This window comes from Ochotona curzoniae, unplaced genomic scaffold, assembly GCF_017591425.1.
Source record: "Ochotona curzoniae isolate NIBS_2020 unplaced genomic scaffold, NIBS_Ocur_1.0 contig_4877, whole genome shotgun sequence".
Classification (NCBI taxonomy): domain Eukaryota; kingdom Metazoa; phylum Chordata; class Mammalia; order Lagomorpha; family Ochotonidae; genus Ochotona; species Ochotona curzoniae.
The window spans coordinates 140,552-155,560 of record NW_024466409.1 but is presented as its reverse complement, the minus strand read 5'-3'; the positions used below and the strand labels follow the sequence as shown (position 1 = coordinate 155,560).

Below are 15,009 nucleotides of genomic sequence, written 5' to 3'. Positions count from 1 at the left end.
GAACACCAGTTCAAATCCTGGCTGCTCTGCTTCCCAACTAGCTCCTAGTTAATGCCGGGAAAGCAGTGAAAGATGGCCCAAGTGTGTGGGCTCATGCATCCATGTGGAAGACCTAGATGAAGTTAGCTTCCTGTTTTTGGCTTAGCCCAGCCTCGGCCATTACTATCATTTGGGGGAATGAACCAGCAGATGAAATATCTCTGTCTCTCCCTCTATCTGCCTTTCAATTAAATGATTTTTAAAAGCAGAGAAAAAAATTGAGTAATAATTAGGTGGCTTTTTTAAAAAGCAAGATAGGTGCAGGATATTAGAACAGGAGTCCTTTGAGCACTGAGAAGGCCTGGGATGAAGTATAGCTGGATCCATTTGCCCCACCAGCTTTTACGGAGGGCTGCTCATGACCAGCTGCTATGGGTGTAGGAGTCTTGGCCCTGCTTCCGATTCTAATTTCCTGCTAATGTAGATCTGAAGTTTAATGTGGGAGACCCCGATTGGCTTCTGAAATCTTGACTTTGGCATGGCCCAGATCTGACTGCTGTGGGCATTTGGGAAATGAACTGTCAGATGGACGAAACCTCTCATTCTCTTTCTGCCTTTCAAATAATAAGGTATTCTAAATAATGCCTAGGACATACACCTGCCATGCATTCTTCATAATTAACTCAATGAATTAATAATAAAAACAATTACTGTTTTCTCAAAGGAGGATTCAATCCTATTAAAAAGAGAGGTCTTTGTCTGCATTTTACAGATGAGGAAACCGGTATACAAAGAGACATAGACCCATTTGGGGAAGGAACTTGTTGGCCTGAGTTTGGGCCACACACAAGTTCCTGGGGAGATGGGAATAAAGAGAGAAGGCCCAGCTCAGCTTGGTGGCACCATGGCAAGAGTGGGGCCAACATGCTTGCTGTGTGCCCAGAGAATGCTATGACAGATTGGGGAGCCTGAGGAGACGAAAGGCTCGACTGGGAAGAGGTGACATTTGGTGTGAATCTTTTTTTTTTTTTTAAGATTTGTTTTATTTTCCTTGAAAAGTCAGATATACAGAGAAGAGGAGAAACAGAGAGGAAGATCTTCCATTTGTTGATTCACTCCTCAAGCAACTGCAATGGCCAGAGCTGAACCAATGTGAAGTTAGGAGCCCTGAGTTTCTTCTGGGTCTCCCATGCAGGTGCAGGGTCCCAAGGCTTTGGGCCATCCTTTATTGCTTTCCCCAGCTGCAAGTAGGGAGCTGGATGGGAAGCAGAGCTGTCAGAATTAGAATTAGCACCCATATGGGATCCCAGCGAGTGCTAGGCTACCATGCTGGGCCCTGGTGTGAATCTTAAAGAAAGAGAGGGACGAGTCTCACAGCACCACTGCTGATGTCCAGTGTTCCAGCCCACCAGACAGACCGCAGACTCCCAAGAACTTTGCAAATGACTGGTTCCAGAAAGATTCCAGCACAGACCACAGGAAATCAGCAGGAATACGGCCAGGGGAGGGAGCGTGCGAGAATAGGCAAGGGCCAGGACTGTGGTCAGCCTGCAGCCAGAGGCCGCAGCCTCCAGACTAGGGGCCTGCCTGAGATCGTGGATTCCTTTCTCCACTAGCTGCACCTAGAGTCCCTGGATGGTACAGGTGACCAGGCAAAGCCTCTGAGAACAGACAGGTGCGCCAAGGAAGCTGAAACTACAGAAGGAAAAGACCTAGCACACATCCTGGAGTTGTTCAACTGTTCTCAGTGTTTTGCACACATCACTCATTTAGTCTCTGTAGCAGCACCCAGCAGGGCCTGGGAGTGGAACAACATGCATTATTTAATGTGTGCCTGTTCTCTTTCTCCCTCCTAAGCTGGGTACACACATGGAGTTGAACTTGTCAAGAGTTTAAATGTGTGCTTCCCCAGTGCAGCTGACCTTTAGGACTGGTCCCTATGGGAAAATAGTGGAATGGGCAATCACGGGTCTCGAGATCACTTCCAGACTTGGCCTCTAATGACCCTGGATAAGGGGCTTGAACATGGTCACCCTCACAGGTGGCCAGCACAGGACCTGTTGGGCAGCAACCAGAGAATGCTTAGTGCTGGCCAAGGAAAGGAGATTTGTGTCATAGACATACTCCCCACCCCAGCAGTTACATGTAGACGGGATGGGGAAGGCTCTGCTTGTGTTTCTGGGCCCTACATCAAGAGGGATGCAAGAAAAGGAAAAACTCTCCAAATGCTGCTGGAGAAGGAAGACTGGTGCCTTGCATGCAGTAGGTGATCAATAAATGCATATTGCACAAGTGAGTACATAGAAGGTACCATATCATAAGCTGATTCCCTATGGTGATTTGGGGGACAAAAGCAAAGATATCAGAACCAGTAGGCACAGACTGGAACCCTAGCTTTGCCACTTCGTGGGATCTCTACTTGCTGGTTTGTAGAGTGGAGATGATGACACCTGCCTCAGGGGTTGTTGGAATATCGAAAAAGAACAGGTATAAAGTTCCTTACGGTTAATGAGCAGGGTGTGAGCAGAGATCCCGTGAGCCCAAGAGGCAGGACTTCAGGGTGAGAGGAGAGGAAGAGTCCCAGGGCCAGGTATGGCAGGCCACAGGCATGGCAGTCCATAGCAGAGGGGCCGTGGACCTGGCCTTAACAGAAGGCAGGGCTTGGAGCACAGTGAGGAGGAGCAGCAGTGGCTCACCTGCTGGGGCACATGTGTAGATCTTGGACTGTCTTCTCTTCAGAGCTGGAAGCAAACCCAGAGGAGAGTGGTCCACAGGGCTGCAGCAGGTGCCTGCTGAGGAGCACCAAGAAGGTGCTGGCTCAGTTCTGGGGCAAGAGCTATAAAGAAGGCTCTAGAACAGACAGTGAACTCCTTGATCATTCAGTAGACATCACTGGTTGCAGTACATCTGTGTGGGCTGCCAGGTGCTGGCTGTGCAGGAAAACCAAAATCATGGAGCTAGGAAAACATGAGAGAAGGCCTACCATGTGCTGGGTGTGAGCTCTGCACCTGAGGTCAAGGCACTGGGAGACTGGGATAAAAGTGAATCCAAAACAGGGGCACCCGGGACCTGCATTGTGGCATAGCAGGGAAAACTGCTGCCTATGATGCCTGCGTCCCATATGGGAATTGATTCATGTCCCAGATGCTCCGCTTCTGATTGAGCTGTCCGCTAGTGGCCTGAGAAAAGCAGTAGGAGATAGGATATGGACCTTTCAAGTAAGGACAGGAAGATTCCAGACTGCAGAGGAAAGTTCTGTCACCTGCAGCCTGAGTCCCACTTAGAACGTCTTGGAGTTGGCCCTGGAGAAGCAGGTAAGGGCTTGAGTAACCTCACCGCAGAGAGGCGCAGATGTGGGACTGAAGAGCTAACTTCGCAGCTGCCCAGAAGTGGTCTCTGGTTATAGAGGCCAGTGTTGGGGAGCTGTCCACAAAGGCCAGGAGTGTGGCACCTGCAGGAGTAGAGTCCATTCCACAAAGGCCAGCTTCAGCTCCCTGCCAGGTGGCAGGGAAATAGAATCCTGGTCCTAAAGTTCCAAATGCCTTTTGCCTTCCATTTCAGTCTTCCACCCCATGAACAATGAATGCTGTCTACCAAGGACAGTCCCTTGTGACTTAGCTAGGGCCCTGGTATGTGTGTATGTTTTATTGGAAACACAGATCAGATTTATGGAGAGAAGGGGAGATGGAGAGAAAGATTGTCCATGTACTGGTTCACTGCCCAAATGGCTACAATGCCTAAAACTGAGCTAATCCAAAGCCAAGAGCCTCCTCCAGGTCTCCCACAAGGGTACAGGGTCTCAAGGACTTGAACCATCCTTTACTGCTTTCCCAGACCACAGCAGGGAACTGGATGGGAAGTGGAGCAGCCAGGACACAAACCAGCCCCTTTTGGGATCCTGGAACTTGCAAGATTAGCCAGTTGAGCCATTGTGGTCTCCCCACTATGGGTGTGTCTTAAAGAAAACTTCAGTCCTACAGTGTCAGCCAACAAGAGGTTCTCATGTCACCACCCAAGGCAAAAACTGTGCTTGAAGGTTTCTGGCCAGGGACATCCCTATTCTAACCACATCAGATGGGAGTTTTATGGTCTCCCTTGAAAGCAGAATAGTTGAGGTTCAAAGATGTTCCAGGTTGGGCATTTGGCCTTGCGGCTGGGATGCTCGCGTCACACATGAGCGTGCCTGGGTTCAGTGCCCACCTCCAGTTCCTGACTCCAGCTTCCTGTTGATGCAGACCCTGGAAGGGAGCATAAATGGCTCATGTGATTGGGTTCCTGCCACACACGTGGGAGACCTGGAGTGAGTTCCAGCCCAGTCCCAAGTGTCGCATTTGGGAAGTAAACAAGTGTCTCTCAAATAACATTTTTTTAAAAAAGGTGTTCTATTTTCTCACTCATTCTAAACCAAGCCAAAAAAATGTTTGCTTAAAAGTACAGAGGATAGAGAGGTTCTCAGGGATATGGAGAAACTAAAACAGCAAGAGTACGACATTTTGGCCTAGAGGGGCCTTGGGAGTTCCAAGGCTTGAGCTGCACTGGGTGGTCTTTGTGTGATAGAGAGCAAGGCCTTGGAGTCACTCTTGGGTTCAACTCAGCTCTGCTTTTGAAGCTGTGGCTTCTTGGGGGAGTTGACCTCTCTGGAACTCAGTTTTTTTTTCATGTGCAAAAATAGTGAGAGAAATTCTACCTTATAGGGCAGGTGCGATAAGCCAATAGAATAAATCCAGGAACAGCTCCTGGTGCCCCATTGGAAATTTACATTGCAGTGTAGGGTGGGATGGGGCTCTCGGGGCCTCTGTAGGCTTCCCTTCCCTCTGCATGTGTTTCTGCAGTTCCCTTGGTCCCCACTGTAAGACATTGCCTTGTGGTTGTCTTTGAGCACTACTTCTGTGTTAGGCATAAGGTATTTAGAACAAAGCAGAGGTCACCCTTCATCTGGGGAAGGAGGCAGGCAAAACAATTCACAAAGAAAGCAAACTTTAAATTGGAAAGAGTACCTGATAGAATGACTGGAGGGTGAAGTGTTGGGTGGGGTGGGGTGGGAGAGGGGCTCTGTTAAGTCTGGGGAGGGGAGGAGGTTCACCTGGCAGAGGGACTAGCCTATGCCAAGACCCTGAGACTGAAAATTTGCTTATGGAGACAAATCAAGGGAGGTCCCTATACCAGTAGGAGAGGCTGGGCTTTGTTAAGCACAGTTGGGGAGTTTAGAATATGGTTTTAAGTGGGATAAGAAAACACTGCTCATTAAAACAAAGATACTTCCAGCCACTGGTCCTAGGGGAAGTACAGCATTTTTCTCTGCTCAAACTTCTCCATCATAGCCCAATTTAGACTAGCCTGGATGAGGTTTCCCAAAGGGTGGGCATAGTAAGTAGGGGAGGCTGGACTCTGCCAGTACCAGGCTACCACCCACTCCAGCAGACACATGCATCCCCCACCCTCTAGCTGACTGGGAGCCCCTGGCAGTGAGATAGGGAGAAGGCACGGGCACCCTTACTGGAACAGGTAGAGTAGCCTTTGGTGCAGCTGAACACTGGGCTGGGTTTAGGCATCCTACTAGGTTATTGGTTGTCCTTGTCTTCAGTGAAATGCCCAGCCTGGTTTTCATGGAAGAGGATACCCAAATCTGCATTCTGCACCCCCCGTTCAGGCCAGAAACCCCAAGGACAGGATCCAGCAAGTCCTCTCTGTGCTGGGACAGATAGATGCTCACAAGCCTTCCAGAAGCTTCCAGAAGCTACAGAGGGCTGAGAACATGCCCTGTGTGAGGTGGAGCAGGTGGCAGGGTGGGGAGGGGGTTGCACCCATCACCCTCCAGCTGCCACCTCGCCCTGTCATTTGGACTTGGGTAGAAGTTGCAGCTGAGGACATAGCTGAAGCACAGGGAATGAAGCTTCTCATAGCACTGTCCTAGGGAGTGGAGTTTAGGGCTCCTGGCTCACCAGCTTTCCTGGGATTGAGGTACTAATGAAACAGTGCCTGAACTGACCTTGGAGACCTGGCCATTGACGTCAGCAAAGCTGAAATGATGTAACCTGAGTGTCCCCCTGGGGTGCAGGTGCAGGGCTCTGAGGATGGAGAGGGAGTGGACAGGAGGCTGACTGGCAGACAGAACTCGGGGCCATCTCAGTCTAGGCCAGGCTGGAGCAACTGGAAGAGTTCCCAGCAGTACTGTCATAGGGGAATTTGGCAGTAAAGTGCTTCTAGCAGGTGGGATGTGCTATCTGAGCGAGTGGCCCAAGTCCTTTCTGAAAGCATTTATCCAACATTACAGCCACCACCAGGTAAGATAACGGGCTTCTAGGCACAGGTGACTTAGTTCTGGGGGATGGAGGTGTGGCAGGTGGAAACAGCAACACTGCTACAAGTGCACACCTGGCGTGTGGGGCTTCACATGTGCACACATGTGTATACACCTGTGTATGTGCACACATGTCATCTGGGACAAGGCTCTACCTGGCCACATCTGGAAGCACAGAAATGTTCCTATGGCTACTCACGCTGGGGCAGTCTGATATTTTGAGGCCAAAGGGGCAGCCTAGCCTCTGGTTTCCCCTTTCTCCTGCGCAGTACTTGGGGAGCAGGGTCTCTGGACAGGGGCAGTCTCCTCCTCCCTGGGGGTCTGCGGGGCTGGGCTGGGAGCTGTAAGCTTACACGTGGATTTTCCAGGTGGACTTCCTGATTGAAAATGATGCGGAGAAGGACTATCTCTACGATGTGCTGCGGATGTACCACCAGTAAGTGTGCTAGGGCCAGCTGCTGAGGCCGTTGCAGCTGCCTCTTACTGTGGGAGCCCTGGGACAAGCTGTGCGGAGACAGAGGAGCTCCACGCAGTGTCACTGGGAAGGAGACTAATATGACAGTCACTCATTTCAGCAAATATTCACCCAAATCCTCAGTGCCTGGCTCTGCACAAGGGGCTGGGAGAACACGGGGAAGCCCTTGGGTTGCTAACAGTCTGATGGGGGAGGCTGTCTGGAAGTCAGAGAGATTGACTAAGGAGTAATTGTTGGGATGAGAAGAAATGCCAGCTGGCCCCGCTCCCTGCATCAACTGTCTCTGATCATGCACTTAGCATTTAATTTGCTCAGTGTAGATTTATAAGCACCTGTTAACTTGCTGGGCACTGGGCAGAATCTGGAAAGGAATAAGATCTACTTTCTCTCCTTGAGTAGCTTGTGTCCTGGTGGAGACAGATAGATGTGGCCATCTCAGCCAAATCATAAAAGCAGGAGGGCAAAGATTTTTTTTTCCACTTAAAAACATCTTTATAAAGAAAAAGAAGGCAGAGAAATGGAGAGGAAGAGACAGAGAGAAAGACAGTTCGTCCATCTGCTAGTTCACTCCCCATCCAGACACCCACGTGGTATTAGTCATCACCCACTGCTTTCCAAGGTGCAGTCATAGGGAGCTGGGTCAAAGCAGAGCAGCCAGGATTTGAACTGGTGCTCTGATATGGGATGCTAGCATGACAAGTGGCAGCTTAACCCCGTAATGCCACAGCATCTGCCCCAAATATTTCTTCCACTTTTAACTGCAGGAGCAAAAATCAGGAGGACTTGAGCGAAACTCCAAAGGATAAGCAGGGTTCTGACAGGTGGAATTTCGGGGAACAGAGTTCCAGTCCAGCTCAGCCAAGGGGCAGCGGCGTCCAAGGGCAGGGTGAATGGAGCTAAGGAAACCAGCAGGATGGGACTCAGAGTGCATGGAAAGCATAAATACCACTTGTATGGAGATACTTTATGGAGACAGACCTAGAAGAATCTGAAAGAAGAGTAGATTTTGTCCTCTGGACAATAAGGAGCCATGGAAGGATAGATAGATAAATTTGAACAGCAGTGATACACAAAGAGAGGAAGAAAGAAAAAGATCTTCTATCCAGTAGTTCACTCTCCAAGTGTCATGGACAGTCAAGGCTGGGTTAGGCCACAGCCAGGAGCCAAGAGCTGCACATGGGTGCAGGGGCCCAAGGCCTTGGGTTGTCAACTGTTGCTTTCCGAGTCACATTTGAAGGGAGCTGGATTGGAAGTAGAGCAGCCAGGTCTAAGAGGCACCCATACAGGATGCCAGCGTTGTGGAGACAGCAGCTTTATCTGCCACACCACAATGCCAGCCCCAAAGAAGGGTTTGGAGAACGGGGAATGACCTCACACTTAGAAAAGGTTAGATGAGAGTGAGCGCAGCAGCAGGCAACTGGAAATGTCAAGGGAATGACATGTGAAGGAGGAAGCAGGTGAGAGAGATTGCCAGGACAGAATTTAACGAGTTTCACAGCAGATCACAAGTGGGGGACAGAGCCACAAGCCAGATCCTCTGCATCTCACACATAGATGTTCTGGCTGCAAAGATTCCAGGCTTGCAGAGCTGAAGGTTAAATTTTGGCCTGATTTCATCTGCAAAATGGGTTCATATTCCTCAGCTGCCTGGTTTCCTTGTGATGCTTATGTGGGAGAACAAAGCTCTTATCAAGTTCCTGGGCCAGAGTGAGGGGTGCTGCAATCTTTATGAGAGCACTCTTTCATTTCTGGGCCTGGCTGCAGCAGGTGTAAACCCAGGCCAGGACCGCTGGTCCCCAGGGCTCATGGTAGGTGCCAAGCTCCAGTCATTCTCCCTTCCTCACCCCCCGTCTGTCTGCAGGGCCATGGATGTGGCCGTGCTGGTGGGAGACCTGAAGCTGGTCATCAACGAGCCCAGCCGCCTGCCACTATTTGACGCCATCCGGCCCTTGATCCCACTGAAGCACCAGGTGGAATACGATCAGCTGACCCCACGGCGCTCCAGGTACCCAGGGGGCCAGGCCAGGGAGAGGGGAGGAGAGGCTCTTACGAGTGGGCGAGGCAGCAGTAGCTGTGGGACCCCAGCTGCAACATGGCTGACCTCTCTGCTGTATAGGAAGCTGAAGGAGGTGCGTCTGGACCGGCTGAACCCCGAAGGCCTCGGCCTCAGCGTGCGAGGTGGCCTTGAGTTTGGCTGTGGGCTCTTCATCTCCCATCTCATCAAAGGAGGTCAGGCCGACAGCGTTGGGCTGCAGGTGAGCAGGCGGTATCCCAAGGCAGGAGCACTCTGCCTTCCTGCTAACCTCCTGCAGGTATTTACAGGCCCGTGGAGACTGGAAGCAGGTGGTTGTCTGTTTTCTTGAGTCAGGCTGGGAACCTGGCTCCCAGCTATTGCTGCTGTTCCTCATCCCAACCACCCAACTTGAGAAGTAGGGGTGTCATTCAGTTCTAGGGCTCTGGACAGGTTGTTTTTGTATGTGCAGGGAAAAAGAAAGCATCAGGATGTTTGCAAGCCTGGATTAAACCCTGGCCATGCTAATTCATCCAGCTGTGATTTTGGTCACATGATATAAGCCTCAGTTTCCACATCTATAATATGGGATGATGTTAATACATGTCCCAGCTAGTTCCTTAGGTTATATGAAGAATAAATCAGGATTAGTAGGTGCTTCTAAGAGCAGCTGACACAACACGGCTCTGTGTGTTTAAGAAGGCAAACAGGCAAGTTTCATAGGTGCAATGGTTATATTTGTTAACAACTTGTATGGTTATCCTGTGCATATGTGCTGGGTCAGGCACAACCACACCGCAGAGAAGTTTTCACCATGTGCATGGGACATTTCGTGTCCTTCTTTCAGAGCTGGCACAGGTTGGGAGATCAGTAGAGGCAGAGCCAGGACTAGAACCTGGTTCTCCTGATGTCAAGCCCAGCCATTTCTTTTGGGCATCACAGGTGCTTTTCCACTGGGGTCCCCACAGCTAGGTATCTGGGCAGAGAAGGGTAGGTCTCCTGGTCTCTCTCCTGCTCTCCTAGAGCTGTGAGTTGAAGGCCCCTGGTGCCTCCCAAGGCTTCCAGAATGTTAGTTATCCTTATCCTGATCAGGGCCGCCTAGCCAGGGGCTTCAGGGGGCTTGAACACAAACTGTGCAAGGCACTGTGGGGTTGGGGTGGGAACGGGGAGCTCACAGACATGGCTTTGTTCTAAATCCCTGTCTCACGCTCGTCGCTGGCGGCTGAAATTTCAGCCCCTTCATTATTCCTTTCCTCTGTGGCACATTTTCCAGCCCAGAAACACAGCCAGAGAATATAATGAACTCCTCTCTTGGCGCCAGCCGAGGGCCCTTTTTTTTTTCCAGGACTAGCTCTCCTGCTAGGACGAGCACTGCCCCCACAGTGCACTGGTGAGCCAGAGCACGGGGGCATCGGAATGGAACCCAGTCTTCTTACTGACTAGGGGCTGATCCTTCCTTTGTGCTGCTGGCCCTCAGATGGCTGTGTCATCACCGTCCTGCACAAAGGGCCTTTTGCAGAGCTCCCCAGGGGCGAGTGAGGGAAGCTGATCCAGCAACCTGAGCCTGGGGGCCCGTGTGGGAATCATGCCGGCCGGGGTCCTGGGCAAGCTCCCCATGGGAACGAAGCAGTGAACTTTGCTCATTTGTCTGCCTGCAGTAGACTGTCAGGATCCTGGGGGAGATCTTGTACCTGCAGGCAGCTTGGGGAAGATTCTGGAAGGCAGGAGAGGAGGCAGGAAGGAGAGAGCAGCCTGGCCAGGCTGCTCAGCCTAAGCTGATGGATGTAGTGACTGGTAGGGGCTCACCTGTCCCATGGGCCTCATATTTGTCCTCCTACTGTGGTCGCATTGGACGCTAATGATCATCCTACCTGTGCTGTACAACTTGCTGAATGGCTTATGTCTGGAAAATGATCATCTGTGCCTTGGTTGTCCGAGCTAGAAAATGAACAGGGCAATCCCTGCCTTCTCTTGGGACCCACAGGGCTCTGACAGGGAAGTGTGACCAGGCTTAGCCTGGCGCCCCGGAGACGTTGCCAGCTGGAACTCCAGCCACACTGTTTCCTAGCTGGGTGGGCTCCAGCAAGTTCCTTCCTGCCCCGGAGGTGCGCTTTCCGCATCTGACTCCCAGGACACAGCTTGCTGCTTCACAAGGCTGTTGTGAAAGATGGGGGCGAGGCACCCAGCCCGCGGTTCTTGGGTGCTGCATGTCCTCAGTCACCCAGGAGGGTTTTCTGAGGAACCTGTCCATGTTTAACTTCCTGAGCCCTTTGCTGTCACTGTCAGGTCCCTGAGAAGATCCAGGTGTGTGCCATAGCAGTGGTGAGAAGCTGACCCTGAGGGCCAGAGACGCCTTGCCCCACCTCCGCTTATCCAGACTCCACAGTCTAGCTTTTGTGCCTCAATCTCTAAGGACTCAGCCTCCAGATGATCTGCACAGGGCACCGTGGTCCAGTCCCAACACTGCATTGCCAACTGTGTGACCTTGGACTTGACCTCATGTATCTCAGCCCACAGCTGAGGCTCCTTGCTCCCCTATCTTGATAAAGCCAAGGACATCAGGGCAGCTCCCCTCTCTTGATGAAATCTAGCACTTCAGGAACCATCTCTTGGGGCCTGGAAAAGTAGCCACAGTGTCCAGCAGGGGGCGGTCTCGCTGCAGGTTTGTATCCAGGGTTTGCAATTGAGTCTCCTCCATCTTTTGTATCAGGGCAGCCTAAGCTCTGAGAAGAGGGACCAGAGCCTAATGTTCACAAACCTAACCAGTGACAACACTGGCAACCATGTATTGAGCGCTCGGCTGTGCGTGGACACAGCCACCACAGTTCTCTCCACATGACAGACGAGGGAAACTGAGGACCAGAGAGGTCAAGGAGTTTGTCCCAAGAGACAGAGCTGATGAGTACAAATGCAGGGACTTGAACCTTGAACATCAGTTGGTAAAGCCCTTTGCTCACTGGCTGCTCACATGTGGTGTGTGTGTGTGTGATATGAGCTTGTATCTGGAGTCATGGAAGTGGGGCAGACATTTAGTGCAATGGTGAAGACACTGCTTAGAAACCTACATCCCACACTGGAGTGCCTGCTCCTAATCCAAGCTTCCTGCTCCTAATCCCAGCTTCTTGCTCATGCTAAGCGTGGAGGCACCAGGTGACAGTCCAGGTAGCTGGCTCACTGCCACCTCTGTGGGAGACCTGGATTGAGTCCCCACTCCTTGACCTTATCATTTTGGTAGTGAACCAACATGTGGGAGACATCTATCTCTGTCTCTTCCTGAATCTCAAATAAATAAAAATAAGTGAGTTTTTTTTTCTAATACAAAAGGAGTCATGGGATATCCTACCCCTGCTTAGTTACAATTTCACAGTGATTGACAGAGAAGGCAGAGCCTACGGGGCCAGGTGGGACAAGAGTGTGGCAGGATCAACTTGAAGCTGGAAAGGTTGCCTTGTGACTGACTGCAGGATCTGGTGGTCACTAGTGTAGTGGATGGGGCAACGGAAGGAAGATGTGGCAGTCCTATGTGCCACTCAGCACTGCCTTCCACCCACTGTGTCCAATCATGGTTGCCTCATCTGTGAAATGGGACAGAAGGCCTGCCCTGGGAGCCTCGCATCCAGAGTGTGCATTGACTGTGACATTCAGGCGGCTGATGGCTGTCACTCCTTGTTTGGGAGTGCAGGCTCGGCTCCCTGGGTAGGCACTGCTTCAGCCCAGCACCTCTCCCCTCCTTGTGGCCAAGGTTGGAGATGAGATCGTCCGGATCAATGGCTACTCCATCTCCTCCTGCACTCACGAAGAGGTCATCAACCTCATCCGAACCAAGAAGACCGTGTCCATCAAAGTGAGGCGTGAGTGAGGCCCTAGGGCAGGACTTGGTGCCTGGGCCAGGGTGGGCCCTGTCGAGGGTGGGAGGAAGTATGGGAAAGCAGCACTGATTCTCATGCTTTCCTCCCGCAGACATCGGCATGATCCCTGTGAAAAGGTGAGTGGCACCCAGCGGCCTCTGTCTTGAGCCACCTGGAGTCCTGGTGTCTGCCTTGTGTCTGATGCCAGATGTGCCCTGGGGCCTCCGGATGTGACTGGCACACATGGACATGGGGGGGCTGGGTCCCTCAAAACCCTCTCACTGACAGCCCCCTTCTCTTCCCTCTCCCCAGCTCTCCCGATGAGCCACTCAAATGGCAGTATGTGGACCAGTTTGTGTCGGAATCCGGGGTAAGGGCTGGAGCACCAGTGATGGGGTGTGTGTGGCCATGGGCTTCCGGAAGGGGCGGCCAGTCCTGCAGGGAAGCACCCTCTGGGGCTTCCCACTGGCTCTCAGGCTGCTCAATGCACCCCTATGAGATGGTAGGCACTGGCTAGGCACACATACCAGCCATCTGCCTGCAGTGGCCACCCCAGGATGCTACTTCTCTCCCTCCTGCAGGGTGGGCGGGGCAGCCTGGGCTCCCTCGGGAGTCAGGAGCACAAGGAGAAGAAGGTTTTCATCAGCCTGGTGGGCTCCCGGGGCCTCGGCTGCAGGTGAGTGGCGGGCTTGCCCTGGGCACCGCTCCCCCACTCCCCGACTCCGTCCTGGCTGTGCCTATCCATCAGGGTGGCGGCTGCACCCATGTTGCGGACAGCCTTGGTGCCTGACTTCCCCTCTGAGCGGAGCAGCAGCTCTGTAGGGAGGACTCGGGGTGGCTATAAGAGGGGCTGCTTCCCTTGTAGGAAATGGAGGCAGAATCATGTTCCTGTGACTGTTTGCGTCTTCTGCAGTCCCCTTGTCACTGGTTACCTTGTGGGCTGCCCAGAGGGGTGGTCAAGCACTGGTGCCCTGGGCAGCACTTTTGCTATAATCCCCAAGATCTTGGTTCCACTCTGCTCTGTCTAGAGCCTCAGACCAGGGACCCCTTTGAGTCTCAACTTCTCCCTTTCTATACTGAACACTTACATCAGAGTGTAAGGCTTGGCAGGTAGTAAGCAATGTAGGAGCATTGGCTGATATTATACAAGCTATTCCTACCATTCCCTTTCCATTTTTTTAAATGCTTTGATGCCAAACATAAATGATTCAAAAAAGAGTTCCTTCTTTCTAATGGATAACAGCCTACTGCAGCAACCAACCCTATAGGGTGACAAGGCCTCTAAGGGAACGACAATCTAGGTCAGGGATGCCAAGTAGGATTCCTAACTCTGCTATCTCTAATCAGCCAGTAGTGGCTGCTTAGGAGTCTAGCTTGACAAGGATTCTAAGGCTGTATCTGGCCTTGGCGGGAGAGTGCTGTGATCGGTTAGTGATGTCTGCTGTGGTCCTAGGAGGAGAGAATAACGATGCAAATGCCCTCCTGGGTGAGAAGGGAGCAACTTTCCCAGTTTGGGGCCAGAATGTAGGATCTGGTGAAAAGGGTATGGAGGACATAGTGCCCAAGTTTTAGGAATAAACAAGAAAGTGCCACCAATAGAAGAAAGCAGCGTGTTGCTCCATGGAGTGAGGACTTGGGGGACAGGGATTACAAGGAGCTTTCTGTAGCTGTGGAGCAAGGGAGCAGTGGAAACACGGTGGACAAGGAGACTGAGGCGAAGCGTAGTGGAGGGCTGTGGCTCCGGAGCTCTCAGTGACCCTGTGTGGTGCACCCAAGGACAAGGGAGCAGGAGACCGAGAACAGTCATGTGCAGCAGGAGCACAGCCTCGCCTCCCTTTCCCATCCCCTACAGCATCTCCAGTGGCCCCGTCCAGAAACCCGGCATCTTCATCAGCCACGTGAAGCCTGGCTCCCTGTCTGCAGAGGTGGGACTGGAGGTGAGAGCTTCTGTGCCGGGCCCCTGGGGTGAGGTCAGCATTGATCACAGAGCAGTGGGGCCACAGCCCTTGCCAAGGCCCCTGGCTGAAGGTATTCATACCCCTCAAGGGAAGGCTGCACAGAGAGGATGACATTTGGCTTCCTGTCCAGTCTTCTGTAGTTCTGAAATTTGCTGAATGTCTGTTGGTTTTCAGCATGGGACTGTGGTGCTAGAACTCGGAGTTGACACTCCATGAGCATTGGCATGCCTCATTGTTCTGCGCCCTGTGCATTCTGCAAGAACACTTGATGATCCGATACCATTGTTATTCCCATTTTACTGAGGGAGAACTGAGACCCAGAGGACATGCACTTTTTTTTTCTCTCGGGTTCATATATTTCTAGCATAGTAGAGTTGGGGTTCAAAGCTGGGAAGTCTGAGGCCAGAGCTTGAACTCCTCATGTCTACATTGGACAA

General features: G+C 52.0%; 1 protein-coding gene across 1 annotated transcript in view; it reads left to right on the top strand.

Moving 5' to 3' along the window:
* USH1C (USH1 protein network component harmonin) overlaps nucleotides 1–15,009 on the top strand; it is a 40,898-nt gene that overhangs the window by 2,985 nt on the left and 22,904 nt on the right. The window contains exons 2-9 of the mRNA XM_040988437.1: nucleotides 6,649–6,716; nucleotides 8,617–8,760; nucleotides 8,872–9,010; nucleotides 12,509–12,617; nucleotides 12,727–12,751; nucleotides 12,927–12,984; nucleotides 13,196–13,290; nucleotides 14,467–14,551. Of these exons, the coding sequence (XP_040844371.1) occupies nucleotides 6,649–6,716; nucleotides 8,617–8,760; nucleotides 8,872–9,010; nucleotides 12,509–12,617; nucleotides 12,727–12,751; nucleotides 12,927–12,984; nucleotides 13,196–13,290; nucleotides 14,467–14,551 (723 nt within the window). The remainder of the gene's footprint in view (nucleotides 1–6,648; nucleotides 6,717–8,616; nucleotides 8,761–8,871; nucleotides 9,011–12,508; nucleotides 12,618–12,726; nucleotides 12,752–12,926; nucleotides 12,985–13,195; nucleotides 13,291–14,466; nucleotides 14,552–15,009) is intronic.